We start from the raw sequence: 27,589 nt of genomic DNA, 5'->3' as shown, positions 1-27,589 counted from the left end.
CAAAGGGCTATTTGTCTAGTGCTTAGACAAACAGTTGCAAAGCATCAAATTTCATTCTTGACCTACTAGTTTGTCAAAGTAATCATAACTCAAGATCCACTTACTAGCTTTCTTGAGCTTTTAACAGCATTTTCTCAAGGTCTTTGTCAGCAGAAATGACAAGTGAGCAACTTTATGGATATTTTGTCAGTTTTATGACAACTGTAACTGCTGATGAAGACCATGATATGTGGTTGAAAGCTTTACAAATAAAACAAAGCCCATTCAGAAAAGAGGCCTTGAAGTCTGGGTTTGTCTTTCTTCTCTGGTTTTGCTTCTTTCTTGTTTCAGTTTCATTGGTTGTGAAACAGTGGACTGTGCATCACGCCCTGTATGTTTTGTCCGAGATAAACCACTAGCTGACATAAATATATTACGAATGCACACACAGTAATTTTAAGTGGCACCAAATGGATGTAAATTATATTAATATGTCCAGTGTTTTAAGAAACAATCCTGTTGTTTTATTCAAGTCTTAACTGTGGTGCCTTCCAAATGAATGATCAGTTGATAAATATGAGAATGATCCAACTGCCCAACATCAACCCACAGACTGCACACCAAAGACACAAAACTGTACAAACGGAATAGAACAGTTTATTAAATTTAGACTTGTAAGAAGTCATCATATCCCAACGCGCTCCATCGCATGAAGCGCATTCATAATAACACCAACCCGAAAAGGATTGATCACATCATCCAAACATAAATAAAGCAAATAAACATATTTACAATTAAACATGGACCGAGAATGGGGTTTGTGCACAAGAACACGCAACTAAATGTCCCGAAAGAGACATCAGAGACTGAGAGGGGGGGGTCTGATTTTTCACTTGAACTATTCTCAGGAAAAGCTACCTGGATGGTAGGAGTGGAAGATCCAACAAAGCATGAAGAATCTACTGTATAATCACATTTTCTTGGTTTGAGTGGAAAGAAAAGAAACTCTAGAACCTTTGTTAATACACTATTGTCAATAATGCCATTTTCAGTGTCAGTTGTGTGAAGCTGAGACACTATTTACTACCGCAGGTGATTTAAATTGCGAAACTTTCCTTCTTATCTGCTGTTGATCATCCACAAACAACTCAGGAACATCAAATCCTTTCACCTAATTTTTTTTTTTTTTTTTAAATTCTACTGAAAAGATGTTAGGTAGTCAACAAAAGACTTACGTAGCACCTTACTTGTCACAGTCAACAAATGACAAGTAACTGTGCCTACACACTGTTGTTCATAAAGCAACTTTTTGTGAATATACAGCATGAGCTTTCACATTTCCCTTCTCTGAACTGTGCATATGTCATTATGGAACTAAACTCTCCAGTTCCCACCTTCGTCATGGTGGGAGAACAGTCTGTTTTAAACCGATCATTTTACAACAAGAATGACTCATCTTCAGTGGGCCGAGTGGATGGATGAACGAACATCAGTGTGACCTTCCAGTAAAAACCCTGCAGAATAATCAAAAAAACGGTGCTTATTTTTTAAAAAAAGAGAGAAGATCCTTAGAAAAGTACAATCATTGAAAGCACATTACAATTAGCAGTTTGTGTGTGTAGTTACAAACAGGTCATGTGACTCTCCAAGCACTTCTTATGTACATAAAACAATGTGGATCACATGACCAACATCAGGTCCAGGTCCCCAGTAGACAATGCAGAGGGGAGAAAACAGTATCATCATCTTGGCTAAATGCTATTTTTCCTGCGTCAGGGGAGAGCTGCAGACCTCAGTATGTGTGTCTGTCCTGCTGCAGAAACACCAGCAGGATGGGGTCCGAGCACAGTAGCACAATTCCAACAATGTGAGGTGAGTTTTAGCAGTTACAGACAAGTACGCTTATCTGACCGTCAAATGGCACTCTGGTCGTGCAGGTTCTCCTCTGGTGCTCAAAGCGGGGAAAACCCCCTTCCACTTGGTACCCCAGATGTGTGAAAACAAACACTGGGAATAATTTCAAACAGCTAGAAGAGGTGACCACCATCATCCTGTCTGAGGAGGTCACACTGTAACATTCAGCTATCCATTAATGGCAGAGATCGTCTCCTCTTTGTGCCCACTCCAACAGTATATCACAATATCTTACAGATTCCTCAAGAAAAAAAGCCATTTACAAGCAATGGCGCCTTACAATATGTACACGATTAATCAAAGGTATCTTTTGAATCAAAGAAAAAGATATAAACAGATTTTTCCTTCAGTTATGTACACAAAGAGGAGCTGTTGGAAAATGATTGAGCACCTCAGAGTCATTGAGGAAATTTACATACAGCAAAACTGCTTCCAAGTACTGGCTTTAAGATAACAAACTCACACTCAACCCGTCACTTTCCTATCAGGTACATGCAAAAAAGACAGGAGCCAGAGGCTCGGCATTCATTCAGACGGGGCCACAGGCCCCTTTCTAAAGGCAAATCATATCTGATGGACTAGATTCATAAACTCTTCTCTATGCAATACATCACCTTCTCTCATTAAAAAAAACACATAGGAAAAAAAGATGGTCTTTTTTGGTCTCCCAAATCAGGCATATTGGGTGTCAGAACACCAGTCGGTGCCTGTACCAGTGATCAGTACTAGTCACTAGTAGAAAGGATGATCAAGCATCAAAGGCCCCTTTGGAGTGTCCTCTTGGTTTTGATACCTGAGGAGTTGTGTGGGTGAGTGAACACTGGCTGAAAGTAGGAAGCAAGCAGCGCGTTTTGACCGGACCGGGATCAAATCATAACGAAAAGAATTCTTAGCAGTCTGTCAATTATCTCAGAGTACCAGGTGATTTAGTTTGTTGTTTAACAGGTAAACATTTCCTTAGCCAGGAAATGTTCAGCTTCATCTACACTGAGCTGAGTGGCTGCAGTGAAAAAAGCCCATCTGGTACTCAGAGCCATTTAAAACTAAGAATTATTTGCAAGCAGCACTTGAGCCAAGTCCGGTCGTGAACGTTACACAAGCGCTGTCGCTTTTAAACTCTTCTTTCACTTGTAAGTGTGATTAAAATTGGGAAAGTGGGCAGCATAATGGTGTGCAAATATGTAACAGCACGTGTATTTGCCAGGAAGAGTAAGTGTGCAGGACTTTGTTGTCTTGCTACACTAAAGCCACCGAGATAAAGTCCCGCACGCTTGTCATACTTGGCGTTTTAAGTGATCCTGTTTGAGGCAGTGTGTGATGGCATGGGGCTGAGGCGTTTCTTTCGAGCGGCAGACCGGCAGGGGGATGAGCTGGAAACACGGGGGCAGTGTGGGACAGGGGTTATATATTGCGTCACAGGATTTTCAGGTAGCTGATGTCTGGCGCGAGGGCCGGCCCATGGACGAGGCGCTGTAGGTGCGGGATCGTTGCCTCATGGCCAGTCGGCAAGGCAGCTCCAGCTCCAGGTTCTGGAAGAGGGGAGTCCCTATGATCTCGGCTGCTTCAGGACGTTCGCTGGGGCTCCAGGACAGCATGCTGTGCACCATGTTGAGCTACACACAGAGGGAGAGCATACAGCACAGCCACGTCTGTCAGAACAGCTACAGTAATTCTTCTGCTGATGTTATCATGTGACAACGTGAAACGACAACAAATTGTAACTTCAATGCTATAAGCACAACTCATACACAGAAGGAAGATGTAAAACACAACGCCACACGCACACACACACACACACACTGTACAGGACATCTTGTGGGACGGTATACAACTAGTGAAGTGGGATACTGGCACAACAGAGTGAGGATATTCCAGTGTTAGAGAACCACAGATTATGCTGTGGGATTATGTTAATCTCATTACAAAGAAAACAGGTAAACAGATAGTGTAACCATCTCCACACCAAACTGTCTGCTGTGCTCGGAGCAGCACTCAAAAACACAATTTTAACACATTTTAACTGTTTCAACGTATGGATCATTTGATCCTGATGGGATTATGGATACAAAATTAGAACTCATGTTAAAACCACTGCTCCAGATATAAATGCTGCTGTCTTTTATGTTGACTTTACTTTTCAGTTTGACTATTTAAGTTTATATCCTGTTGATTTGGGAGCCAAATAATCTAACAACATTATCCTTATTGGATTAGTTCAGCACGTTTGACTCACCACTTGGATAATCTTAGAGTGGACAGGTAATTTAAATCTCAGATTACACCATGAGAATGAACTCTCACATCTCTGGTTGTGTCCCACTTTCCTATTGTTCCTTCTCCAGATAAACAACTGAAACAGTTTTCTTTTTCTTTCTGTGGATTCAGGCGCAGTTTGCATTAACAGCCACTAGGTGGCAGCAGACGGCCGCTCACCTCCTGAACGTTGTTTTTGGAGAAAATCTCTGGGAAGCGCAGCGCTCTCACCTCAGTCAGTGTCTGGAAGAGAGGATGTAAACACCTGTCAGTGGACATGTGCTAATGTCTAATCAGCTCCTTTGTCACCGAGACAAAGACGCCCTGGTCGATAACATGCACAAGGACAAAGGAAAAGCTACCATTAAAAGTGACAACAATGGCCATTCAAAGGATTACTATGTATTACAGTTTACAGTTATGTATTACAGAGTTTTCAAAAGAGACAAAATAGAATAATTAACTGAACAAAAGAGCAAACAAAGAGAGACACGGCCTCATTAGAAGTCTTCCTCTTAAATAAACTGCAGCAGCAGGGATTCTCACCTCCACTTCAGCTATCTCTGTAATCAGTTGGAAATCATCTGAAATGTTTTAATCTGAAGTTGTAATAGTTCAGATTGGGTAAATATTTATTCCAACATAAACGAACCCTGAAAACATGGTTGAAGAATCTTGCTTTAGTTTAATGGATAATCAGTCCCTCCCTTTCATGTTCTTGCTATGTTTCCATGATCTTTTGTCTTTGCTGATGTTTTGATTTAATTCTTCACAAACCAATTTGTATTTCACACTTTACAGTGTATTATGCAGGCAAATATAAATACGGACAAATATCATCTAAATCGACTACAATAACCACAAGGACATTTACTGCCATCTAACAATCCGTTTGGGAATTCAATAAAAGGAGAGAGAAAATAAAGTTTGGGTGATGATTATGTGCCCATGTGTTCGCTGACTCACTCTCACTCTCTCCATCTGGGTCCTGAACGGATACAGCAGCTCAAACAGGATCAGACCCAGAGAGTAAATGTCCACTTTGTGAGAATACGAGTTTCCAGAGAGCTGCGAGGACAAAAAGAAAGGACGGGATGTGAGATGTGTCCACATTTAGAGATCAGAGAGCAACCACAAACTGAACATTTCAGCTCACCTGCTCTGGGCTCATGTAGAGCTTGGTGCCCACCTGGCCCGTGTGTCGGGTCAGGAGCGGGGCGGGCGTCAGGGCGCTCGGCTCGTCATCATCCTCCTCCTGGTCCATGGCCGTCACCAGGCCGAAGTCTCCCACCTTCACCACGTCGTCCATAGTGAAGAAGATGTTGGAGGGCTGTGGGACAGACGGTGACAGGTTATGTGACGTGGACCAAACGTCAAACACATGAAGCCAGGGAGCAGCACTAATGCGTGGACCTGCTGACAGCATCGGCTGATACACAAACACAGGAAATCACATTACACGTAGTGATCAAACTAAAACCTGGCAGCTCTGCCCTGGAGCTGGAATCACTTTTCAGTTTCAGTTCAAGGCACTCATGCAACAGGGACAGATTGTTCTTTTTTACCTACTAAACACACCTCCTGTCTTTGTGGTGTGTAGCTGCACGCTGGCTGTGTTTTCTGAAGTTTTATGAGACTTAAAGTAGGATACTTTGGAAAATGACCTCCCACTCCTATGATTGGTTTTCCACAAGTCGTCCACTTTGTTGAGCATTAAGTACACGTGGCTATGCAGGGTGTGGAAGGGTAGGCCATATTAACTGGCAGTGAATCAGTTGACAAGAGTGTTTTGACTACAGGATCAGGGACACACACTGATATGTGCAATGTAGAAACACTTGTGACTGTTGCTCTGCTTCGTCGCTTTGCCTCTGGTGCAATGAGGTATTTATTTTAATCCTTTTTAACTAGATTGTAGAGCTTTTTTAATGCAGTTTTCTCTGTGGTTTTTACCTGCTGGAGGGCCACTTAGCGACACACGGAAAAGAAAAACCTGACATGAGCAGTGGGTGGTTATGGCTTCTGCGGTTGGTGCAGCAGCTTCACTTGATTCTAATGGGCACTCTGTGCAGCTGCGGGTGCGCTGTGGCAGACGTGTCACACCGTGTCACATCGTGCATTAAAGTTCACTCCGTTTGGAATGGGAACTTTACTCTATTGCAGCACCAGTGAAAGATTCATGGCTGCAGCTTTAACATTAATTTTCCCTTGCAGGAAATAAAAAGTAGCAGCTGTGTCAGTGAGCCTGGTTAACATCTCTATCTGCGGTGTGCGGTGTGTGTGGGTTCACCTTGAGGTCCCTGTGCATGAGCCCCTTGCTGTGCAGGAAATCGACGGCCTCTGCGATCTGGAGGAAGATGTCCAGACACTGGTTGTGCTCCCTCTGCTCTGAGAGGCAGCGCTGAGCCATCCAGTCCTTCAGGTTCTCCTTCCGGCAGAGCTGCATCTGGATGTACAGATACACCTGGAGACGGGAGCACACGGTTCAACACATTTGATACCAGAAACTAACACCAGTTACTTCTAGCTCACTCAGTGACTCAATGACTGACCTTGGGGGACGGCTGGACTCGCTGGGTTGGAGGAGTCGTAGGTAGAGCCAGGGTGAGGGAGGTTGGCCGTGGGGGGAAGGAAGAGGAAGAGGGGACCGATTCCTGCCGGTGTCTGGTGTGCGAGGAAGACGAGCTGTTCTTCTCTGTCAGCGTGCCTGGACTGGCAGCACCAGAAGTCGAGTCTGTATCTGCTTCAGCATCGCGGTCGCAGCCGGAATCCTCGAACACGATGTCAAATGAAGAGGAGGTGCAGTCACTGGGCCCACGTGGAGGACAGAGCTCGAAAGAGTGCGGGGTGTCTGAGGCGTCTGGGTCGGCCTGGCTGTCCCTCTCAGACATCAGGCTGTCGTGGCCCAGCAGAGGGTGGAAGGACAGGTCTTCGACACCAAAACCCACAGCACCACTGGCGCTGCTGGAGAGAAGGGCCCGCACATCGACAGAGGCCTCCAGCGAATCCACTTCAGGCCCAGAGACAGGCGACACTGAGCTGGACACTGGGACTTTGACTGACAGCGCCTCCATGTGGTCAAGGAAGCTCATTGGCCAGTCGGTGGTACTGACACAGGGGAAACAAAGTGTTGTTGCTGACAGGCTTACTGTTGCAATCAAGTAACAATTCAGCTAGGTCCTTATTCTTACTATTACCAATATTATTAGAAATGACAACAAAATAGTTTATAAAATTCTTTTGGGGACAGTTTACACTGAAATCAAAAACCATATCTTCCTCTTCCCTGTAGTGCTAGTTATCCATCGATATGTAGATTGCTTTAATGTGACTTTTGGAGAAATCAGCTCTGTCTTTTCTCGACTATAATTGAGATAATAATTATTTCTGGTGATGGCTACCAGGTGTGGTAACATTTAACTGTCTAGTCGACAGATTGGATAACAGGCTTATAAGCCACGACTGCTCACCTGGTGTCTTTCAGCCATCTCTGGTCCATCTCCTCCTGCCAGCCCTCAGGTGGACTCTCCTGCCAGGCGTTGAAGTAGCGGATAATCCCCGGGTGCTCCAGCTTGGCCAGGGCCTTCACCTCTCGCATCACCTTCTCACGGGCCAGCTCTCTGAATGATGTAAAAACTGAACGTTAGGGCTCAGCAGTCGGGTCCCAAATGTTCAGGATGTTGAGACACAAAGTCAAGGAAGACTTGGCTGTTTATCAGACTTTTTCGTTTGTATTCCTAGTCACACACTTGACTCATTGTTGACTAAATGCACTTTTCCAGGACCAACACCTGGAATCAGGATTCCATCACCCTGACTGTGATGACATTAACAAGAGTTCCATAAGCGCTTCAACAAAAACACTGAGCATGAAAATCATTAACATTGCTTGTTATGCGCTGCATGATGCACCAGTCAACAACTGGGCTGAAATGAAAATACAGAGCTTTCATATTTAGTTGAGAATATTCATTCCAAAATGGCAGCTATGCCTTACTTTCTGTGCTTGCACAAAAAGCTTGCTGCTTACATAACTCAGTTCACCAGCTTTAAAGAAAACAGATGAAGAAAGAGCTAATAGCCTCCAGCAAGGAAGTGTTTGGTGTGACCAGCGAGGGGCGCCACCTGTTGGGCAGACGGATCCTTTTGATAGCGTAGTTGCAGTCATCCACTTTGTTGCGAGCTTCAAACACGACGCCGAACCCCCCGCGGCCGAGGCACTGCACCGGCTCAAAGTCAGTCAGGTACCTGGAGAGAAGACACTCTGGTTTTCATTATGCAAAGAAGACTCACACGTCACACTGTGGCAGAGAGGAGCTACGAGTGACAAACGTGTTAGTGCTTTCAGAAACAACACGGTTCACTGTGGTCACCGCGGACGCTTATTAAACGGCAATCGGGTGGTTACAGGAAGGAATGACTAGCAGCCAAGTCCCTGTCAAGTCTGGCACAAAACCAGACTACAGCTAAACAGAATCAGTCAAACTGATGTTGGAGAAGAACTCCAGTCTGTCAATACGCTACGGCAGGTTCTGCTTAGGAGTCCAAAAATCAAAAAAATATGTTTCATACATTGGCATATTCACTGTTTACTTTCACTTAAATATTTTTTCTGTAAATCTGCACCTGTTGGCTGTTTCTCAGTAACTAAGACTGGGCTTGTATTATTAACTTCATACACTAAAATCCAACATTTTTAAAAACCGATAACATCTATGTGCTATGTGCATGTTACACTGGGTGTCGTGGTAAAAAATGTGCAGGTGCTGTGGTTTGGGAGTCACTGACTCTACACCCAGTCGAAGCATCCTCACTCAGCCTCCCCGGGGGATTAAAGGCTGTCTTATTAGGAAATGTGTGGGCACGTGTGATTCAGGCCTCGCTTCCTGATCTCTATCTGCCTCCCTGTGATCCTGACTCATGCCTCAGCTGCTGCAACAGCCACCGCTTTTATTTAAGGAAACTTCTTCTGCAAAAGCAATCGGCATGCACTGCAGCAGAAGCTTAAAAGAAACGGGGCGGGTGTGGTGTTTTGTCAGTTTAGGTTGTGTCCAAAGAAGAGAAGGTGCAAGTGAAGACAGCAGGAGAAAGAAAAAAAAATCTGCCGTTTATTCAGATTTTTGCTTGTATTATTCAGTTGCCAACCAACCTAAACATGCAACCACCATCGATCAGACTACAGGAGGTCAGCGGCAGCCCATAAATTACAGCGACTGATCATATTTGGGATGTCCAAAATAAGAAAAAAAAAAAGACTTCTGACAATGTGCTGACACTGATGTAAAGTGACACCCCGACCTTGTGGCAGATGCTTCTGGGCAGGGTGGGGTCTGCGGGGGCCAAGGTCATTTTCATTTGATGACAAACAGCTGAGTTATCCAATCATGCACTCGTATCTCCCATCTCTGCCTTGTCCTATCAAGGCAGGCTGGAAGACCAGTGGTCACCATGGTAACAGTGCCGAATCTGTAGCTACACCTTTAAAGAGCGAGACTCGCATGTGACTTTCAAGTGTGCGGAGAACAATTCGAGTAGAACTGTACATATTTGTCTTCAGGTCACCAAAACAGAAGAAACAACAACCGAAATGACAGACAAGCAGCTCAAACTGTCAGGAGACAGGACGAGAGCTTTCAGCCAAGGACACCCCTCGCATTCGTCCTCATCCTTTCTCTAAACGTTCAGTCAAGGGCTTTTGGGGTCTGCTTGTTATCGACACAATCCTAAAAAGTTTATTCAAACTAGACAGGAAGGTGAAAAGACTCGAAAACACTCGCAGCAGTATATATCTTTTCTAACTAGTCCTAAACCTGCTGACTACCACCGAAGCTGCCGAGGTTGCTGAGAGGATAAAGTCACTGTGAACATTTCTTGAAACTTTCTTTTCAGAGAAGCTCAGCGGGGAATCCAGAACTGCACCACTTTAGTTTTCCAGTTTCAGCATGTCAGCCATGAAGTGAAACTGAGCTCTGCAGCAGTGTTACGTGAGGTTCTCATGAGTCATGACAAAAAACATTTACATGGAGCACATTTTGCCTCGGCTTCATAGCGCGTTAACGTCGTACCTGGACACATATTCGCTGGATCGGGTCTCCATAGCAACCGGCTCTTTGGATTCCACAACCTCAAGGTCGAACTTGCAGTCTGTCTGGCACTGTGTCTCTGACTCTTTCCGTTGCTTTGAGGGACAGAAGGAGGACAGCAAAGACACGTGGAGGAAATTAGAAATGTTGCCAGAAAAACAAACAAACAAACAAACACACACACACACAGGGGGCAGTAAATGTTCTGAGCCTTTTCTGTGACAAGAGGTGCTTCTTCTTCTTCTTACAAATCAATGCACAAATCACTGAACTCAGAATCTGCTTTAAAAATACAGAGTCAGTGTCTAGTTTGAGGCCTTGTCCACATGTAAATGAACACTTTGCAACACATTTTCCTCCGTGTTTTGGCTTCTCCTTCACACACAGCAATTTAGGTCACCAGTCCATGTTTTAACATATTAACAGATTTTTCAAAACTCTGTGTGATAAACAAATGTTGACTAAATAAGAGGAAAATTTCCTCCATCATCACATGATAATCAAGCTGCTTTTATTACTGCACTTACTGCATGAAGTGTCTACATGAACATTGTGAGCTAATAATAAAGGCTGGCAGTCACTGTCAGCGAGGGGCTCCAGCTGCAGGCTGTGTCTGTGGCCTTACCCTCACATAGGCCACAGGGGCAGGGGGGTGGAAGAACTTGCGGACGACGTAGGTGGTGGCGGCGATGCAGAAGACGATGGTGCCGAGGATCTCCTTCCACCAGGGCAGCAACAGCACAGGGTCCTTTCTCCTGCGATTCTCGCCTCCCGCCCCGTTCCCCTTTATCACGCTTACGGCACTGTCACGTTTCTCCCTGTAACGACTGCCGTAGGGGAAGTAGTAGCCGTTGTCTACAGAGAGGAAAGAAGAAATAAATATATCAGCGAGTTGGGTTTTGTTAATTTTGTCAGCCAGTTCACTGTTCTCCGCAGTCCACTCCAGGTGTCTGCGACATGGTTTACAAGACTTTATCGGGTTCTCACCATATGGATACTGAAGGATGGACAGAGCTCCATTGCTGTATTCTTCATGGGAGAACTTGTCATTATTCAGACACTTGTCAAACTCATCGGAGCCGACAAGGGCTGGTGTCCGAGATGGGGAATCTGTGTCAAGGACAAGATGAATAAGTTCTCCGATCTCGACAGAACGAGGGATCAATAGGGTGAGACTAACAATCACAGGACAGTCGTACATTACGAGGAAGACAAAGCTCTGAGAAACAGGGGACAAGCCCAAAAGGATGGTAATTAATTCAAATGTTTCTTTAAAACAACATGCAGCATCACTGTGAGCTTAGACCAATGACAATGAAGTCAGTCTTCGGTCACTTTGGTTGCCCTCACAGACTTGCCTGACTGATCAGACCTAACAACTAAGAAGATGTGGACTTACGGATGAGAGGTTTCCATTTGACAGTGGGTAGCGGAATTATGTCCTTTTCTAATGCAATTGCTTTGGAAGGGAACTTTTCAGTGATCCTCACAGAGGACTGGAGGTAGAGCTGTCCCTGGAACATCCCTGATGAAGCCAAGGGAGCAGGAGTTAAACATGCATTAGATTCACAGGTACCTCAGAGGAAACTGCAAATATTGGAACTGTGCAGGAATCGCATGTATGAACTTACCGAGGTAAACACTGGACTCTGCAGCTCCTCTGGCCTTCTTGGGACTGTCATCATCATCCTCCTCATCGGTTTCCGACTGATCGCTGTAGGCGTTGTCGTCAAACAGGGCGATTGGGGTGACTTTACCGCCGCCCACGAGCCACGCTGAAGCGATGGGTGTGCAGAACTGCGTAGAACACAGGTGACACAGAAGGAGTTGATGCCAATCTGCAGAGTTCATTTGTGACAAACTTTAAATTGATCCGTCAGAGATGTCACATCTTGGGCGGCTTCATAAGCCACCGTTTGGAGGTCCTCATTTAATTTGCTTCGCTGTGAGATACCACCTGTGCCTCTGTGTGTGCTCTTCTACATCAGGTGGTGAACAATGCCATCGTAAAGCTTTTTTATTTATTTCTTTTTTTACGACAATGACAGTAATATGTTTCACATGTTCACATGCATATTTAGTTGTGTTCGTTGTTTATTTTCACTAAATTAACGCTCAAAATGGGCTTTTTGGAAGCTTCACCTGACGTTCCCACACCAGCTGTCCATCAGGCTCAGTGCTGAAGGCCATGACCTTCCAATCAGGAACAGATACTTTGATGACGAGGTCCAGATGCTGTTTCTGGTTTTGGTCGTTCTCCGTCTGCTCGCTCTCCTCATCAGCGATGACCCTGTGTCTCTCCCTCCAGGGGTCGCCATTCGAAACTTCTCCCTCCAGGAAGTTCATTCCAGACTGCTTCTCAGGAAGGAGCTTCAGCTCAAAGTTCCCGACACTGAAGTTCCACCTGGTGGGTTTTATATTTATTTAATACAGACGGTAGATGACATCCTGATGTTGACTTCATTTAAAACCACTGACAGAAAGTCAATTGAGTGCCTGTGACACTTTCTGAAATACCGCACGTTATACGGCAGCTGTTTCATGACTCACGTTGAGTGACAAGGACAGACTGATCGATTGATTAAATAAAACTCACTTCTCCATCCCAGATCGGGGCCTGATGGCTCGCACAGTCTTCTGAGTCCTCTGCAGCAGGAGCACGTCTTCGCTCTCCAGCTCGTCATCTCCCCAGCGACTGCAGCCCACCGCAGAGCAGATGTACCGCAGCTGAGATGCACAAAACAAGGGGAAATTACAAAGAGATTGATTCCACCGTGTCAACGCAAAACGAACAAGCTGGTGTCCTGTTGAAAGAAGTCAACAGGAGGAAAAAAATGCCATCTCATTCTATGAAAACATAATACAAGCCGAACTGAAGTGAGCTCGCTCACCTTGCCACTGTAGGCCCCCAGGCCATAGGTAGTAAGGGATTTTCCCCCGACCAGGACAGTGTCCTCTCCGATTCGGTAGGATGACTCCAGCAGGGACTCCACACTGAAAGGCACTGCCTCCATACTCTCCCTGTCCCGGTTCCACTGAAACAAGGCACCATCCAGTGAAGGGATGACCATCTTATTGCCAAACACCTGCAGAGAACAACAAGTCAGTTTTTAAGTGTTTGTGTTCATTTCTGAAGCTGAAAAAGCACAACTTAAGTCATTTCTCTTGTCTAAGATTCTTAAAGTTTTTTCATCACGTTGTCAGAGGGCCCTGCACGGATTGGCTCCAACTGGATCTAGCAGTTTGTAGGTCAGTAGCTTTTGGGTGAATCCACAGTGCGAGGTAGTGAAGAACCTACATTTTATCACCACAACAATCTGCTCCAGTGTCAAAAAAAGCAAACGAAATGATTCTGAACTGTATTACTTTTGTCTGGTGCAATAGCTTTTAACACACACACACCAAAACCTCCTGGAGTATCTTTTACAGTTAGAAAAGTCCTTTTGAGCTCAGACAGACAATCGTTCAAACACAAAAACACTTGCCCACACAGACAACGCTGGCCGACACACATCCACCCACACAGCAGCAGCTTTAGCCCCCGCACACTTGGACTCAATCCACAGGCTTGGGACCATTACACAACTAAGAGCCTAAGTAATTAACCTGGATCTTTATAAAAGTGTGTAACCATGGATAATGTGCGCAGGTGCTATTAGGCGCTGACTGTAGGGGGGGGCAGCTAGCATGACATCATTGCAAAAAATCTGAGCCTAATCCTGATTTAACCTCTGCAGCTTTAGCTCAGCAGGAGGCGTGAGGACTTTGCTTTTCGCTCAAGCACATGGTTACCATTAGTATCCCTATGCCTATTGTCACTATTATTATTTGTCATTACTAATGACCGTCGGTCAGAAGTTATCCCCACAGTGACTCACATATTTCAGCAAACTGTTCAGTGACATAAGTGACTTATCTCATTAACAGATGCTTCCAAAAGGCATGGACACACGCTGGTGGTGAACCTAGAAACTCTAAATCAAATCAAAGTGCAGCTGCTTTGTGGTGAACTTAAAAAATGCCAGGACAGAGAAGCGTGTGGCAGAATGATGTAGTGGAGAGCCGAGCCAGGAGCAGAGGTGATGTCATCTTTTTAAAGAGAGGGGGGTGGGGGTGATTTGGAGATGAAGAAGATGAGGATAAATTTAGCAAGTGAAAGGAGGAGGGCTTAACAATCTGACCATCACATCACACCATGCTGGTATGGCTGGGGGTGAGGTGGGGGGTACAAAGAGGTTTAGAGCAGAGGGGATCTTCTCAGAGCTGTGGATGAGTCATCCTGCTCCCGATGCCTTAATCCAAGCCTCTGATCTGGCCTGGTGTTCTAACACCAGTTAGCCTGGACGTCTCCTCCCAGCCTCTGGTCTTTCTCATCTCCCCCATGTGCCAGGATCCCAGTCCTCTGACATCTGCACTCGCTAATACGCCATGCTGCCCCATAAAATTCTGGATCAGCAAGAAGTGAATATGAAACCCAGCAGAAGTTGTCAAAAGGTGAATGAGATGTTGCCTTTAACATGGTGCATTGCATATATAATGTCATGAACAAAGAAATCACACCAGGTCACTCCTGCCCTGATGAAAAAAGTCATTTCCTCTCATCAGATAATAACACGCTGGTGTTTATGTCACCAGGACGTTCATTAATTTGACAATCTTCACTGCAGTTTGAACAGGTGTTAAGTTATCACTTTCAGCAGTGAATTATTAACCATTAACCATAAAGGGGGCCTTGACAACCGTTACATCTCAGCACAGCTTGGACAGAACGAGTCTGTAGAGGTTTTTGTGGCACGAGGGATGATTCACTGTGACATATTTTGACAGGTCCAGAATCACACAGCCGGCTCTTGATACGGAAGTCATAAAGGACGTTGATTTATTTTTTTCCTATTTTAAAAGAATCTTTGCCACCATTCAAGTACAGATTTCTGAGCTTACAAGGAGCATTTGAATGCACCACGAAGTCCCTGTTCCTGTGTCAAAAGCCAACACAAACTGCAGCCTGAAGTGTTGCGCCCACAAATGACTCCAAAACCGAAACATGAATGTTTTCACCAGCCAGAGTGGCGGATAACCTTCTGAAATGTATTCACCAAACGGGAAATCTTAGATGAGGAAAATCTTCAACAGTCCTCCTCAGTGACACAGGTTTTACGACTTTTGGCAGACCAGCACAACATTATCTGAGACCACAGTACTTTTGTACAAGACCTTAATGCACGTCCCCTGTTGGGTAAATTTCCAAACGATCCATACCATGATGCTACTCTGTCAGCAGGAATGAGGTTAATGACTATTTTTAGCTGCGTAGCATTTGAGAAACAAAAACATTTATTTTTTTTAAGGTAACAGCGATATACGGCAACCCTTTCCTGATTATATGAAATCCCCCCTTCAAAGCAAATTTAAGATATCCTTTGATGAACTGCGCATGAAACCGTGAGCGTCCCACCCCCCACACCCTTTTTATGTCTTTGTCTCATCTGTTTGTTCAAAACGGTCTTTGTTGTTCTGTTTTTTGTTTTGTGAAAGGGTCATTTGAAAAAGGCTTGGATTTTGCTTTTTTATCTCCTAGAGAACAATAAAATGAAAAACTCACTATAAACGTATATTCTAATTGATTAAAAAAAATGACTTCTCAGCACACTTTTTCCTTCGCCTTGTGCCTCATTTGCTGCGCCTATAAATGTTTGAAGAGCTATAACTCAGACTCATTCAAGTCTTGCCTCCACTATCTTCTCCCCACCATCACTCCATACTACGGCCATTCACTCGTTTCAAGATCCGCCTCCGCTGGCTGCAGGGTGCATCCAGTGCACGTCCACGCTGTGCAACGTCAGGTTGGGCTTCAACAGATTTGTTTGTGCACTGAACCAGCATTAATATGTGCACCGCACTGACGGTGATCACAAACATTAGTTCATTGTTATTAGTGTTGTTTTTAAAATATCAATTCCAAATTCTCTTTCCAATGAGCTGGACCACTTGATGTTAATTTGATATTATTAATAATCTCACTGTATTCCACCCTTGGGAAATGTGGGGGATGGGAATGGGGGGGTTCAGAGGGAGTGTGGTGGGAGGTTTGGGTCACACACTCGCCTTGGTGTGTGCGCGGGTGTTTGTGTGCGTGTTGCTGCAGACGCTCCAGCGATCCTGTCAAACAGAGTCAGGCCTCACCCGCCGCTAATGTGCCACTGTTGGCCCACAAGGCTGCTGCTCCACTTAAAGTCGGCAGACAGCGTGAGACCGAGTAACGCTGGTTTGAGCAGGAAAAAAACAAACACGCACACAAAATAACGATAAAATAACAGCCACAACAAAATCAGAGCGGCCGGAAGAAAGATCGACTTTCTGCCAGAAATATTGCCCGGTCTGGCCTTTTTCATTTCCTTCGCCACGCTGGAAGAATTATTGCTTGTCACATTAGTCACAGCGAGGCGACCATCGTGTTGTGATCAATCAAATTCTCTCGTCGTTCATTCATTCACACCGGCAAAGATACGCAAGTGTGTGTGTGTGTGTGTGTGTGCATTGTCTATTCTGTGATGACATCATCTCTGCTCCGTGGCATTACCTCACCTTCCTGATCTCCCTCCCTCCCGTCATCTTCATCCCTTTAACCCCGCCCCCCCGCCGAATGACTCACTCCGTGTTGGCACTGACTCCATGCATGTAACCCCCCCCCCCGACACACACACACACACACACTTCCTTCAACCCCCTCTAACACCCCTCAGCGACTCCTTGCTTTCTGAAGTGATGGCTTCCTTTTCTGCAGACAATGCTGTTTGTGGCTCTGCTGTCCCTCATTCTACAAAAAAAGTAAAAAAAATAAAAAATAAAGAAGAAGACTTGTATACACGGCAGGTGACTGGCTGTTTCCTCACCGGCGTGTCGAGGCCAACCAATGGCATGGCAGCAGACCCCCCCAGCTTCTAATCACCGAGCAGACTGGTGTCTCAGGGACCCGACAAGCACCAATGAAACCGTTGCTAAGAGCTCAGGAGGCGTTTGGGTGGGGGGGCGGTAGCCAGTGGCAGCCCCCACCACCACCACCACCACCACACACACCAACACACACACACACACACCAGAAAGGCATCCCAGGTTACTGAGGGCAGACAGAGCAAGGCTTACATAAAGTACATGAGCATTAGGGGACACACACACACACTGACACACACGCACATACACACACACACACATACACACACACACACACAGAGCATCATAACAAATGACATCACAGAGAGTCACTGGGTTCAGAGCTGACAGGCATCTCTCCTCATTCCGCTCTGTCAACCAAATGAAAGCAAACAGGTGAAAACACACACACAGTCACAGACACACAAACACGAGCACACAGGAGGATGTTACATGTGTGTCTGTCTATGAATTTCTTGACACTTCCTGCGAAGTCTCACATGCTGCACACAGACGCAGAGGCAAGGAAAACAACACGATGTCCTCAGACAAACTGCAAAGCAGCCGAAGGAATACTTTGTTACTGCGTTCCACTCCATTTACTCTGACTACTTCGCTTTCAACTCAAAACATGTGGACACTTTACATGCTGCGGAATTGAGTAAAACAACATTCAGATTTGTGGTGGTGGTTCGATAGACTCTGAGTCTCTAAGAAGTAGAGAAACAAAGTAAAATAGCCTAGTTTTTTGGTTAAAGCGATTCCTGAGCAAATTGAAGGCTTTCATCAGACCACACAGAATCAAGTGAAATCATAAAAATCACCCAAACTTAAGCTCCTGTGTGACGAGTGCGATGTCTTGTGCTTAAAATTCAAGGTCGAATTTACATTCTCAGACATCCAGCAGAGAAGCTATACTGCACTCATGCAGTTTCTGCTGCATAAACTTTGAGCGCTTCGAGGAACCTTCAGGGGTTCTCCACATCGTAACCTCTGAGGACCCCAGAGAAAATAAGGTTCATGAATTCTGGTCTTATAAACCTTAAACACAGCAGTTCTGATCCATGTGATATAAGGAAGCACAAGTTAAAAGGGCTTTTTTTTAAATCCCAAACCACAGCAGCTGATTTCACTGATTACTCCCCTCCTTCTAATTGTAGCTTTCACCGAACTTCTCCAGCTGAATGGCACACACTTGAGAACCACTTCATCCACTAATGTGGGAGGTTTCAAAGCCTTGAATGAGATTCTCCTGTGGTGCGTAACCCTGAGGTTTGGATTGTTGAAGATCAGCTGAAACAGCGTATTTTCAGCTTTTGTTCCAAGCTGTGTTTTTATCTTTTGTTCCCATTTCTGGGAACTGACTGATCTGACTGATTCCCATTCATCAATGTACTTCTGTAGATGAGCATGTATGACAACCCATTTTAGAAAACCCCCACCTGTCAAAACATCTTAAACCTGATGAAAACCAGTTCTTAAATGCATCCCAAATCTCTCTTTAAAGATGTGCACTCTGTGGTTCAGGTCCACCAAAGGACAGCATATTTTTTTGAATTGTTTGCTATGGGAGCAGTGCATACTAACCCTATGCTGCAAAACAGGTGCGCTGAGCACCTATTCTACACTGAGGGCTGCATTTTGATGCACCAAGATGCATCCACAATTGTTCCCAAGTCGCATCGTGGCCCTCTGAAGGGGAACTGAACAGTGAGAGATTCTCGCTTTTGCATTCTTACACGAGACTAATGAAGAAATGTATTTATGTGACAGAGCCGGAGAGTTCATTACCCTCAAACACACCAGCGTCAGAAGACTAACATTAAGCTGATCTCAGCCACCCAGACCCTTGTTAGTATCAGAGGCTTTTTTCCTGAGGCGAAACTCTCACAGACGCCGAGCGAGTCCACATCAAAGCAAACCGTGAGCACGTCTCTGGTATGTTTCTCGGAGAGAAGCGCTCTGGTCTCGCTCTGGGCTACACTTCACTTTCAGCATGTCGGTGTGGGCGGTTTAAGCCTCTGTATACATGTACAGACGAGGGTCTTGCTGTGCTTGTATGTGTAAACCACCACAGTCAACAAAGAGGCTAATCCTCCAGGCGAAACAGCTACTCTCGGATTTATGTGGGGGTGTGCAGTGTGTCTGGTATGTATTTGTGTATGTGTGTTCATGAAATGAATGTAAGCAACAGCAACCCTTGGTTGACTGTTCAAAGTGCACCGAGTTCAATTACTCGCCTCACTGTCTACAGAAATAAAGCCAGGAGGGACAGCGTTTGTTTCAAGGCAAAGACTCCGACGAGCCTGCATCCTTAACCTCACGCTGACATGTCAAGCCTGTGGAAATTGACTGTTTCATCTACTAGTTTAACTTAATCAGCTGAGCAAAGTCTGTTTAACCTGTTTAAGTGGCTGTGGCTGGCTGTAAACGGACTAGCAACACATTACCTGTTGACATTCTTCCATATTTGTGCCTGGCAAATATTAGGTTTTGTAATTATTCCCCATTTGAATGGACATAAAATACATGAGGAAACTCAGGTTTTGGTCTACCTCAGGTTTGCTGAGGCTGGAGGACACCAGGCACCCTGAGCCGACATCGAGGTCCCACTGCTTCCTGCCCTGGTTGTGAGGATCCAGAGCTGAGATCCTCCCATCCAGGGTGCTGATGATCACAAGAGACCTGCGGACAGAACACAAACACTTCAACACTCGCTCCAATAACGATTTGTATACGCTTACTGCAGCTTTACAAACTGGCAAGGCTGCACGCTTTTCAGCTCTGGGCACCAACGTTGACAAAAACACCTTGCACGTGTGTCTCTGAAAGACATTTCTTCATCGAGGAACTACTAGAGCAGCGTTGTCCTTTACCGCCATCTTCGCAGTGGGGGTTTGAGTTTAATGCCATGAAAGACAGGACACTCAGGGGTGAAGAATTGCTCAGTGGTGGTGCAGATGTTGATTTTCTCTCTCTACTCCTCACCCTTTGTTTAGCAATCAGGGTGACCTTCAACTGCAGCCAGCAGCACACCTGGGCCATGACAAACCTCATCTTGTCAGGTAGTTCGGGTGGCATGTTGATTAAAGGCAGGACCAGACCTTGGGATTATTAAGACCCCTTCAGACATCCCACACAGGGCGACTCATTTCCATAAAAGATGCAATATGGGAACATGACACCATAAATTCTGAACTGTTAGTGAATCAAAACCTTTCCAAAGTGAAAACATGCTTGTGTAAAGAAACAATGCTGGAAGAAGAGAAGTGGACTGTAAACTGTGCCCCAAGAGCTGAAACTGAGTGAACTTAAACGGATCAATGAACTGGAGTGATGAGCTATACTCAGAGCACAACACGTTGTTTTTCAGCCTTTTTGAACGTCACTTCTATCAGAGTCTGAAACTGATCCCACAGAGCAAAAAACTTAAACCAGCGGGGAGTTGAGTTCATATCAAATCAAAATCAAAATATCAATCAAATCAAAATTCAAATCTGGCAGATGGACGACATCCATTTCCTCTGTATGATTTCTTTTCTTACTGCCTCATTTTGTCAGAGTGGACTTCGTTGTTTTTGCCTGCAGTTCAGTGAAGACATGAGCGCCTGCTGCACCTCAGGTACGGGACGAGCACAGATGGTAACGGTGACTGTTGAGAGCACACAGGGGGATTTGACATGCTTACTTTTCTCAGGCTTAAAACTGTTATTACTGCCATGAAATCACCCTCATTTACATGTGAAACCTCGAATAAACGTTTTATGTGTTGACAAAGACCGTCTTTTATTCCGAGCGGACGGATTTGTTCAGTGACATTTCTGATTAGTCTCGGCTGTCTTCTGGTCCCTCCAACATTGGCACAAAATTAGTGTTCAAAAATACTGGCTTGACTGCCCACGATGACAGCTCAGAGAAACACCAACCAAACAACCAAACCCTTCAGAGGCTGCGAGAATTTCACTTTCACTGATTTTTGTGAGCAGATGAAACCCCATCTTAAGCCTGCTGGATATTGTGACAGATGTTTGGCAAAAGTTACTTTGATTGCTCAAAAATTGGTTTTCAGTTTACTAAAAGGAAAAAATAAGCACCGTGAATACAATTATTGCAAAATATAGCAGGCATTTTTCATTCAGAGGCATCGGTGGCAGACACACAGTGAGTAACTAAAAATAATCTGCAGGGGGGGAAGAGTTTTCTTTTGGATGATGTATGGACTAAGGATTTCTCACAGCACCAGCGCGCTTTACCTCTGAGAAATGTTTTTAAATTACTGTGATGATGGATTTTTAGATTTTTGTTTTTTCCCCCAATTTATTCTGTAGCTCTACCAAAAAGTACACCCGGCAAAGGTTCCATCAGCAGTAAAGTACCAATTCTCCACGAGTTTTATTCCTCTATACGTGCCAACACAGCAAGATTCGTCAACATTCCTTCTCTCTTCCGTCTAGTAACTCCAGGCTAAAAACAGTCTAACTGACTTGAATTAATCAGGACATCCGCCCCACCCTTGGCCTGCCGCATTGCCTGTCAGTCCTGTCCTGAGCTCTGGCAGGGGCCACCTCCTGACTATTGATTTCTATCTGTCTAGAGGAGATGCTGTCAGCGGGGCTTTTAGCTTTATTTAACCGGCGAGGGTCGGCTGAGCACACATGCCGTCTCTGAGCACCCACTGCCTCACATCCACACAGCTGAGACTGTGCCCGCCTCCCCCTGTTGGCCGCTGGGGCATATGGGGTTTTAACTGCCTCCCTCGAGGGCAACTAGACAGCAGTTGCAGGGGGAATAGACAGAGTTACACTTGTTCACTTTCCCAGCTCAGCCTGGAAAAAAATGAGGAAAACGTGGACTTGTCAGCATCCATCATCTTTATTTATGTGCAATGTGACAGCTGTCAACTGTGCTGAGTTTATTTTCTACCAGCCGCACCTGCGATATCCATCATTTAGACTGAGCAGGTGAATTGCTATTGACCTGCTATAATCCCTTATTGATTTCACCTATCGAACGGTCTTCAGTCATGAAGGGGAAGGAGCATGTTCAAGGATGTTAAAGTCTTAGGACAGCTAAGAAATGTGTTGTTCCAGACAGCACAAATCAATGTTAGGAAAGTTCTTCTTATGTTTCTCTGTAGTCACTGACTATTCACAGAGTTACAACTGCTGCTCTGGACCAACTAGTTGTTTCAGCTCAACCAGAGCTGAAGTTTGCATAAAAATGCAAATAGGATCACTTAACAGTAATGAGCCATGTGTCTTTCAGCCCCATCAAAGCCAAGATTATCTTCCCAAATCTGCTCTTAGCGTTATCAGCCTCGCCACTAGCACTGAAGTGTAAAGTACTAAGAAAAACATTGTTTTTCACACTCAGCCACCAATAAAAACAGAGCTGTAAAGCCAGCTCTCACCCCCTTGATTGGCTGCGAGAATCTGCCAAAAATATTAGGCTGATTGGTTGTTGCTAAGCAGTCGGCTCTCTGAGAGGGTGGAAGCTTTGGCGGCCTTCGCCCGGCTGGCCCCGCCCCCTCCAATTCATGTTGCGCATGTGGAAGTGAGGACGAAGTCACTGAGAGCATCGAGTTCAACTTCAGAGATGGAAACGGGGTGAGCGAGAGACAGAAGAATCTCATTCTGAGGGGGGGAGATCAAAGGCTTTGGCGGACTCTTTGTACTCCAGATAAAGGATGAGGAGGGATGGTGTGTGAGTGTGTGTGTGAGTGTGTATGAGTGTGTGTGCGTGCGTATGTGTGTGTGTGTGTTGGGGGGGCACTTAGGTTTCATGGTGGTAATGGAGAAAAGGAGCAGGGTACAAAAATAGCACTAAACTGAACAATAAAAACAACTGAAACAAAACAAACAGCCCTCCTGTATCATTTAGAACACGGGGCAATTTATTTTCCACGTCTGAGCCCCGGGACGCTGCAGCTCTGCTCGTCACCAAAGGGATAACATGTAGCCTGTGGGGCCGCCGCCGCCGCTGGTGTGACACATGCAGGCGGCGGAGACACTGAAGAAGACGTTTAAATGGGGAATGAGGAAGGAGAAAGAGGGAGAACAGCGAGGCTGCCAGCAGACTGAGGTTTGTTAGCGTCCTCGCCTGTAACGCTGTCAAAGTGTCATAATAGTGCAGAGAGCTTCTTCAATCACAAAGCGTATGGCGGAGCAGGGAGCCAATTAGCCTCACTCTCACCAGACTCTCTGCTCCTCAGAGACACCAGCCTCAGTCTGCACACACCGGCAAAACCGAGCTGCTGGTAAACACACTCCATTGAAAGGAACAACCAGGATGTTTACACAGGCTGAGTCTCCAAGGAGCGGGAGCCGTGGAGCCAGACCAATCGCAGCAGCCTGCCGCATCGCGGCAGCCAATGGATGCAGTGTTTTTCTACTCGTTTAGCCAATGCCCAGGCTGCTCTGCAGACGCTGAGCAAATGGCAGGGAAGAACAGCCTGTAACCATGCAACAGCGAGCAGCCCGAATGCACGCTCGAGTGTGGAGTTTTGCTGCCGCGCAGCTGCCACTCGGCCCGCCGTGCAGCCACCGAGAGGCAGAACAAAAATACGAGAGCATGGGAAGCACGTGGGGGAAAGTTATGGATGCAGCTCTGAGCCGGCCGCGCCCAGCACCAGCAGCTGCATCAGCAGGAGGGGGAAAGAGAGGCAGGCACATTCCTTCAAACTGTGCACATGCTGACAGACGCTGCCGTGGAAATGAGCCAAAGAGGGGAAGGTTTTAAACATTTAACTTGAGATTATTTATTCAGAGTCAGAATTAATCTTTTACAAATATGCAAAAACAAAGACAATACCAGCAATTGTTGCTACAGTGGGAACAAATACTTGAATCCTTGAAGTTTTAATATCTGTCAGAGCCTTTTAAGCCTTGCAATTGTGGTAATCCCATAAATCATTGCAGGATATTTTAAGGCTTAAGGACCTGCAGGCAGTTAGCACAACACAGCATGAAACCAGAACTCAGCCTGCTTCTTTATCAAACATGAACATACTCTGTTAACACTTACACAAGTCCAGATTAAAGGTTAAAAAAAGAAAAGAAACTCCACCTGTTGGTTGTCACAAAGGCGACTGACATGGAAGTAATGTGCCACTAAGCCTACAGGGACATTAACAATCACAGATGACATAACGCCAGCCCTTAAATGCAGCTTAATGTGACTTGAAGGTTTATATAACTGTCCCATGACGCTGTTAAATAAACAAGTGATCACTTTTGAATGTCTTTGTCGCAGCAGCTGAAGCCCCACAGTGACAGCCCTGCAGTGGCTTTAAAAACTGACCTCTGATCCATCAGGGTCACTGCAGCGGACCACCGCAGCAGAGAGCAAAGGGTGTGGTTTAAAAAAACTTCTAGTACTCGCATAACACACACACACACACCATTTAAAAGCACTGCCACCCTCTCTCGCTGCATAAGTGCGCTCCCCTCTCCAACCAGTATCATCTCACACGTGGTAAAATCCAAACTCAATGGCGCCACACTCCTGCCAGCTGATTGGCTGGGCTGCAGCTCTGATCCCAGGATCTGATTCGTTGTTGCTAAGCAGTGAGGAGCCATTGAGAGTGAAAACAAGACAGCATGGTCCTACTAACTATCAGCTAACTCCTTGTTTTCATCCTCCGCTCCCTCCCTTCCCCTCTCTCCCTCTCCCACCTTTTTGCCTCTGCCCCACCCATACTGCAGTGCTGCAGGATGGGTCTTGCCGACTTACCAAAATAGCCACTGACCTAATAAATTCACTCGTCCTGATAATCAGATTCACAGCCAGTATTGTTTTGCAATCACATTTACGAAGGGCTGGTTGCTATTTCTGTCGCTACACATGGTTATGAAACAACCCAAACATCTCGTCCTCTATGAGACAGACAGTGCAGTTCATCAAGTGCAGAGAAAGTCTGGAAGTCAGTCAGAAAGTCACTAGAGGTCATCACATGGCAACACTTCTGCACTTCTGCACACTGAACAATAACTTTACAATAACTATAACACAGGGGATTAATGTGAGAAATAGTTGAATGTGACCAAAAAAAAAGAGCACCAGACACGAATAAAAACACGGTTATATAAGGAAAAAACACAGAGGATGAAACAGGTTAAAAGAGATTATATAAGCTTGTTTGAAGTGACACCAGGTTGAGCAGCTGGAGTTATACATCCAGACCACTCCAACGTTAAACAACGGCTGTACGTGGACTGAGTTTCGACAACTGAGTTTTAAGTGCTCAATTAAAACTTCCCAGAGGGAGTTCGATCATCTTCATCTTGACCTGTTATTTTGGGGACGGTTTCTATTAATAAAACCCACAACATCTCCCTGGTTACAGTGAGCAGACTACTGAAACACAGTAAGAGGGACAAAAAACAACAAGGAAATGAACTCTCCCCTTCCAAAAAAAGAAAAAAATCTCCTCCTCCTCCTCCTCCTTTACCCAACTATAGCCAGACCCATGCGGCCAACTCAAATTCTGAGCACTAGCCCGTCTCTCCGACGCAATTGGCCGACAAGTCGCCCGGCTTGGCCGATTGGCTGTTGCTAAGCAGTAGGCTGGTGGGAGCCAGCCGGCGAGCACGGCGGCCCAGAAGAGCTGTTGCCGCTACAGGGCCCTGAGGGGGGTGTGGTGGGGGGGTACGGAGAGTAAGGTGGGGGTGGGTGGCGGTGGGGGTAGCAGGTTCAAACAAAGCTGCTGTCCTCTCTCCTCTCACCTCCAAGTGCTCCCTAAGGTGGTGGAGGTCCCGACGGAGCCCTCGCTGGCAGAGGCATCAAACCTGGCAGCGCCGTCACATGCATGAATCACACGCTAAAGCCCCTCCAACATATATGCGCACACACGCGCACGTGCACGCACCGACACACATGTAAACACCAAGTCTCAAGAGTTTGAAACCTATAGACGACAGCGTTAAAGGTGATGTGACAGCCGTCAGCCCACACGACAGCAGCTCTCCTAACAAACTGAAGGTGTTCAAAGCGAACATCTAGAATATTTATAGATTACAGGATGCAGGGGCGGAGGAGGGGACGGGGGACGGGGGGACGAGGGGGGGGGACAACAACTGATAGAAACTTAAAAATGTTGACATCTGAGCGGAGACTGTTTTTCAAGCTGTTCGCATGAAATGTTTTCAAGAGTCTGTGTTTGAAGTGCTCCACTCCAAAACCTAATTTGGAAGAAAATAAAATGGCTTTACTGGAGGTCCATTCTCTCTAAAACACAAAGAGATCCACCCTGTCAGAGTTACAGTACTGTCAACAAAGCACTAAAGCTGCCAGGATCCTTCCAACGTGGGATAAAGTGGTTCAATGGTCTGAACACTGAGTCATAAACAAGGTCTCTCTCTTTACGAAATGTGACTGTATTCACAGTTTCTCCGGCCAAAAGGACCAAGGGCGTGTTAACATTATTATCTTCACAGCGTGGCACTTGCTAAGGTAAGATAAGATCCTGGAAGGCCTGTTATCAAGAGACCTGGTCTGTTTGACTTGGGAAAGTCGCAGGTAAAGCCCTGAAAGGTCAGAGGAGCAAGTGGTCATATGTTTCCAAAAGGCAGAGTAAATTAATGGTGGACGACTGCTTCCCCAAAAGTGTTAAATATGACCTTTTCTTATCTGGTTTCCCATATTAAAGGAAAATACTTTTGACGTTTAAAATCTCACACAGCGTGGTACGTTTTTTGGTTGATAGCACTGCCTTCAGTAAGACATACTGCTAAGGAGGTACTTAAGAACAACTTCGCCTATGTTTAAAATGTGTTTTCTGACATTTATTTGTGTTTTAATTGGCCCGTGTGAAGGGAAACACACCTAAATCATTTCTTGCGACATTTCTAAAGTTCAACAACAATCCTCCAGACAGATGGATGGAAACAGAGCATGGAGCGGGGGTATATACTCAAGGGGCGACATTAAAAAGCAATGTGTACGTGTGAAGGTAAGGGAGAGCGTTAGCAAAGGAGCAAGTGTAAGATGAAAGAGAGAGTAAATACGAGCACGAGAGACAAAGAGAATAAAAACAAAAGGAGAGACAGATTTCAGCAAAGACATACAGAGACAGACGGGGTGCGATCCTGACATGACACTTAAGAAAAACCTTCCTCAGGTTCATTATCTTCTTATTTCAGCTAAATCTGTTGTGCTTTACAGACAGACTTTTTAATGAATAATTCACCTGTTCTGCCTGACAGGATACTTTGTATTCTGTTAATTCTTTATCTTATTGACTTCTGCATATCAGTCTCCACATTTGTTATTGTGATGTTGTGCGATCCTGTCATTTAAGTAATTACACACTGAGACAAGTACAAAATCACTTTCAAAGATTAATATTTTTAATTCAAACAGCCAAAACAAAAGACAAAACGAGATACTTTGAGCTTTTAATACTCTGGACAAAGTATTCTCCACATATTACC

The 27,589-nt window shown here is 45.4% G+C and overlaps 1 protein-coding gene across 2 annotated transcripts in view; it reads right to left on the bottom strand.

Annotated features, from left to right (window-relative positions):
• Window positions 1-614: 614 nt before the first annotated feature.
• eif2ak3 (eukaryotic translation initiation factor 2-alpha kinase 3) overlaps window positions 615-27,589 on the bottom strand; it is a 30,382-nt gene continuing 3,407 nt past the window's right edge. The window contains exons 2-18 of one of the 2 annotated variants that reach the window (XM_046412333.1): window positions 19,715-19,844; window positions 13,121-13,315; window positions 12,826-12,956; window positions 12,372-12,633; window positions 11,861-12,026; window positions 11,629-11,754; window positions 11,217-11,339; window positions 10,855-11,084; window positions 10,212-10,324; window positions 8,272-8,394; window positions 7,617-7,766; window positions 6,699-7,254; window positions 6,437-6,610; window positions 5,303-5,476; window positions 5,113-5,214; window positions 4,327-4,389; window positions 615-3,506 (exon numbers count right to left, since the gene is read on the bottom strand). In XM_046412333.1, the coding sequence (XP_046268289.1) occupies window positions 3,318-3,506; window positions 4,327-4,389; window positions 5,113-5,214; window positions 5,303-5,476; window positions 6,437-6,610; window positions 6,699-7,254; window positions 7,617-7,766; window positions 8,272-8,394; window positions 10,212-10,324; window positions 10,855-11,084; window positions 11,217-11,339; window positions 11,629-11,754; window positions 11,861-12,026; window positions 12,372-12,633; window positions 12,826-12,956; window positions 13,121-13,315; window positions 19,715-19,844 (3,007 nt within the window). In that variant the 3' untranslated portion in view covers window positions 615-3,317. Of the gene's footprint in view, window positions 3,507-4,326; window positions 4,390-5,112; window positions 5,215-5,302; window positions 5,477-6,436; window positions 6,611-6,698; window positions 7,255-7,616; window positions 7,767-8,271; window positions 8,395-10,211; window positions 10,325-10,854; window positions 11,085-11,216; window positions 11,340-11,628; window positions 11,755-11,860; window positions 12,027-12,371; window positions 12,634-12,825; window positions 12,957-13,120; window positions 13,316-17,122; window positions 17,335-19,714; window positions 19,845-27,589 lie in introns of those variants that run through there. The other variant, XM_046412334.1, reaches the window with a different exon arrangement.

The sequence above is a fragment of the Scatophagus argus genome, chromosome 15 (genome assembly GCF_020382885.2).
Source record: "Scatophagus argus isolate fScaArg1 chromosome 15, fScaArg1.pri, whole genome shotgun sequence".
Lineage (NCBI taxonomy): Eukaryota > Metazoa > Chordata > Actinopteri > Scatophagidae > Scatophagus > Scatophagus argus.
This window is presented reverse-complemented; position numbering and strand designations above follow the sequence as displayed.